This window comes from Cyprinodon tularosa, unplaced genomic scaffold, assembly GCF_016077235.1.
Source record: "Cyprinodon tularosa strain WSP-4 unplaced genomic scaffold, ASM1607723v1 ctg524, whole genome shotgun sequence".
NCBI lineage: Eukaryota > Metazoa > Chordata > Actinopteri > Cyprinodontiformes > Cyprinodontidae > Cyprinodon > Cyprinodon tularosa.
Window position 1 is genome coordinate 73,197 of NW_024039257.1, and position 4,475 is coordinate 77,671.

Consider the following 4,475-nt stretch of genomic DNA (forward strand, 5'->3'; position numbering starts at 1 on the left):
TACAAATGTACTTTCGGTCTTCCTCCTCCTACTCGGTGCTCTCCAGACATCTGCTGAGCACGCCCCGTGTTCTCACGAGCATGCACTGTCCACGCGTCGGCATCGCGCGCTGATTGGCTAAAAATGAGGCAAACAAAGATTTTCGACCAATAGGAGCGCTGATCACGCGGTGAGCCATGTCGTCCATACAGGCTGCACATGCTCAGCTGGGGAGGGCCGTATAAAAGCTCCGGGCCGCCTTTGTTTACAGTAAACGGAAGTGAAAGGTGCTGCTATCGGGTGTTCTGCTCTGAACGCAGCATTTTAACGGCTACAAGTTAACTGTTCGCCCGTGACAGCATCACACCGCAGCCATGGTAGCCATGGCCAAAAGGGTTAAAACCTTCCAGATTACTTTTGCGGATTCAGGCAAGTCTTTTTACTGCGGCGGGGAGAGGCTGTGTGGCCGCATAGAGGTGGAGGTGAGCGAGGTGACCCGGGTGTCTGCCATGAAGGTGCTGGCGCTGGGCTGCGCTAAGGTGGAGTACGCTAAGGGCAAGCAGCGGTGCCGCCAGGAGGCGGAGTACCTCCGCCATGAGGAGCTGCTCCAGCTCACCGAGCAGCCTACAGGTTCGGACACATTCATCACATTTTATATTAACATCCAGGCTTTTTAGCTCTGCTGTTTAATGCAGAGAGTTAACCTGAATCATAGCCCCACCCTCCATAAGAGGGGATGCTGTCAATCATTAACACCTGGTAATAAAACTAAACTTCTTCTACTTGGCTTTATAGACTCGGACGGATCCGTTGTCTTACGACCTGGTAACAAATACGAGTACAAGTTTGGAATTGATCTTCCTCAGCAAGGGTGAGAGTCTCTACCTGGATCTGTGTGAATCTGTCCCTCTAGTCTCTAACGAGTCATTTCACAGGCTGTACTTTCGGTTTCACACTCATGTCTCTGCTCACAGGCAGCTGGTGTCTTCATACAAGGGGAAGTTCGGTTATGTTCACTATTATGTGAAGGCCCTGATGGAGAGGCCACAGCAGCCCACCCTGGAGTGCAAGAAGTGCTTCGAGGTGGAGGAACCTCTGGATGTCAACACACCTGACCTGCTGGTGAGCTCACAGTTAGTTAGTTAGCCATTAGTTAACCAGACAAGGGAAGTTGGTCTAAAAAAGAAAAGTCCACTTATACACATCCTGTTAACCTTATGTCTGTATGTTCTGGGTACATTCAGAAGAATCATTTAAGCTCATAACTTCACATTTTTTATGTGTTTTCTGGGCTACTTAAGTTCCACACCGTAGAATTTCTGCCAGAGTCTGGTAGAAATGTGTCTGAATAATTAGAACACGTCTTGTTAAATATAATTTGTCACTTTATAAACCAACATGTGTCTGGATTTAATCTGTGTGCCTCATAAATATTCATCTAAACCTTCTGATTTCCTAGTATATTATGAGGTCCACAGTTGAGGCTCTGGAAATCTGTGATTCTAGGAAAGGATGGTTCTGTTAAGCTGTACACATAAACTTTGGAAGAGCAGTAGGGCCCTATAAAATCTGTTTTATTTTTTCCCAAATTAAATTTTTTCCGTTTAAATTTTTTAAAATTCAGTTTTCTGTATGTATTTTTGTGCCTCCAATCAATGGAATTTTGACAAAACTTGCAAAACAATAGTTGACCTGACACGTAAAAGTACGAGTAAGCTCTGTACTCGGGGCTTAGCGTTGCGTTTCTTAACATTTTCGCAGAAAGCGTAGCTGTGGAGAGCCGCTTCGCCATTTTTTCAATGTTTTTATGGGGGAGGGTGAGCGGAAATGATGGAGCAGGAGGGGTTGTGTCATCCAGATTTGCGCCCCCCGGTGTGCGTTTCCCCCCCGACGTACGTTCTTCTCCAACTCAAAAACAAGAATTTCATTTCAAATGTAGAAATTCGGCGTTTACACTACATTCCGCGTAATTTGCCACTTCCGCGATTCCGTTTGTGCAGAAATTATAGCTCCGTAGAGCAGTCATCCAATCTGTTTTTTGTTAGAGCTTAGATTTATTTATTATTAGGGAAGCAGGAGGGTTTTTTTATTCCAGTGAACGCCTGAAGGCTTCTGTAGTTCACAGTAAGGTCAGCCTGAGAGTCTTTACCCGTAAAATTAGACTCAAAACTCATCACCCCTCTTATTGCGTAACACTCCTAGCTGTTAACATGTTTTATGTCATATTCTAACTCTTTACAACTGTTTTACGAGCCTGGATGTCTGCTTTTATTTACTTGCACTTTGAAATTTAGGCCAGGTATGAAAAATAACAAGTAGTGCTTATTTTTGTTTGTCATCAGTCCCCTGCAGGCGGCACTAAGGAGAAGAAGGTCACCATCATGTTCATCCCTGACGGCCAGGTGTCGCTGAATGCAAAAATCGACCGGCGTGGATTCTGCGAAGGCGAAGACATCTGTATCAATGCAAAGTTTGAGAACACTTGCTCCAGGATTGTGGTACCCAAGGCTGCCATTATTGCCAAACACATCTACCAGGCCAACGGCCGCACCAAAGTCTTCCGACAGAAGCTGTCCGCCGTGCGTGGGAACCACATTATCTCAGGCATGTGCGATGCCTGGCAGGGAAAGACCATCAGAGTGCCAAAGATCAAACCATCCATTCTCGGCTGCAACATCATTCGTGTGGAGTATGCGCTCATGGTAGGTCTGCTGCATCCGACTAAATGGCTCTAAAGATTTTTTGTTGTTGTTTTTGGGGGAGAATTTTCCTAATCTGAGTATTTCTCGTTCATTTGGCAGATTTATGTCCACATTCCTGGTAGTGAGAAGCTGATCCTGGAGCTGCCTCTGGTTATCGGGACCGCTGGTCTCGGTAGCCGTAGCAGCAGCGTTAGTAGCCAAGAGGGTTCATTCAGCAACGCGTCTCAGAGTTGGGTGTCCCTCAGGATGTCCTCTCAGCCTCCCAGCTACTGTGACATCACCAAAGACTGCCGCCTTGACCAGCCCCTCACGCCGCTGCTGGACGACGTCGACTGCGATGACAGTCCCATCTTCATGACCTCGTCGGCCTTCCAGTTCCCGTCGCCTCCGGCATATTCCGAGGTAGGCGTCTCAGACAGGTCGCCTCGGTTGCTTTGCTGAGGCTAAATGCAGCTACAGCAAATTTAAACAATACTTCTTTCTGATTGTTTTTACTTTCTTGTTCCAGGCGGATGAGGAGTGCAACGGGAATCCACGCATGCTGCCTGTCTGCTGAAGCTCATCTATGGGAATTCTAGAGCTTTATTAAAGCTCTCATGGACTCTTCTTGTAAGGCACTTAAAAAAGAGTGAGGTGCTCACATCGGAGAAGATGGGATGGCGGATGTAAAGCCAGAGATGTAAAGAAAGAAAAGAATTATAGCCTTTCAAACGCTTCATCACCTATGCTGATCCAAAGTCTTCCGTCTGGTGCTGAAATGCCAGACCTGAGTACGCAGATTCTGCGGCGCAGGACGTTTCTGCGAGGGCTGTCCCTCCCTTAGACTCTGATTACGTATCAGACGTGTTTGATCCCAGCCTGCTGAAACACCTTTAATCATGAATCATTCCAATCAAATCCTGGGTTTTAGATAGAAATCATAGGAGGTCACAGATCTGTTCATTACTGAGCAGATCTTAACCGGGTGTAAAAGAACCTAAAACGGCGTTCTTATTTCCATAGATACCAGTGTTTTAAGAGTATCATTTATTCCTTAACTTGAGTCACTTTTCTTTGTTTTGTACCACTACTGCTGAATTGACTTGTTTGTGTTTGTTTCATATGAAAAGCAGGAATTTTTCCAGGGGAAGAATCCACTCTGTTAAAGTATATCTGATTTCCACTCATCACTGCAAAGTTGCCAAAAGTGATCAGAGCAGCAAAAACATGTTCAGATTTCTTTCTTCTTCAGCACCTTAATGTGCAGTTATCTAAGACGGCATTTCACCGTAACATCTGATCTCTGCTTGTTTGACTTCTGAACTTTCAGGGCCCAAAATCAGTTTTTTTTATACTTGTAATGCCTTGTCTGTACATGAGTTATTTTTGTATGGAACCCTATGGGTAATTTTTTTGATAAATAAAGAAAAGAGAAGGGAAAAAAGCGAGTGTTTATTCTTTCTCCAGCAACTATTGGAGCTTTTTGATGTTATTTAAGCTGTTCAAAATCACTAAATAAATACTTATTCTAGTTTCTCCCAATGCTGTGAGTCAACGACACACTCCTGTGCAGCATGATTATTTATCATAACAATTTAGGTCTGAACTTCCTGCTAAGAGAATAAAGACATTTTGAGAAAACTTAAAGGATATTACCGTAATTTTCTGACTATAAGCTGCACCTGAATATAAGCCGCAGAAGCTAAAATGCATGATATGTACATATACAAGCCGCACCGGACATTTTTTATGTTTAATGTCCGTCTTTCTAGCTGTTGTTCTGTCTCGTACCACTCGCGGTAGAAGTCTGCATCT

The 4,475-nt window shown here is 44.7% G+C and overlaps 1 protein-coding gene across 1 annotated transcript; it reads left to right on the plus strand.

The window, feature by feature from the left end:
- The first annotated feature begins 236 nt into the window (after positions 1-236).
- Positions 237-4,104, plus strand: txnipa (thioredoxin interacting protein a). The gene is made up of 6 exons (XM_038304045.1): positions 237-609; positions 775-850; positions 954-1,101; positions 2,322-2,681; positions 2,781-3,083; positions 3,190-4,104. The coding sequence occupies exons 1-6, from the start codon at positions 354-356 to the stop codon at positions 3,235-3,237; spliced, it is 1,191 nt and encodes a 396-aa protein (XP_038159973.1). The 5' UTR covers positions 237-353; the 3' UTR covers positions 3,238-4,104.
- Positions 4,105-4,475: the final 371 nt, after the last annotated feature.

Bases quoted from the DNA above. Each gene is read 5' to 3' on its own strand.
- txnipa (XM_038304045.1), top strand. From the start codon at position 354: ATGGTAGCCATGGCCAAAAGGGTTAAAACCTTCCAGATTACTTTTGCG. The intron at 851-953 runs GTGAGAGTCTCT...CTCTGCTCACAG, and splicing joins ATTGATCTTCCTCAGCAAGG to GCAGCTGGTGTCTTCATACA. The intron at 1,102-2,321 runs GTGAGCTCACAG...GTTTGTCATCAG, and splicing joins TCAACACACCTGACCTGCTG to TCCCCTGCAGGCGGCACTAA.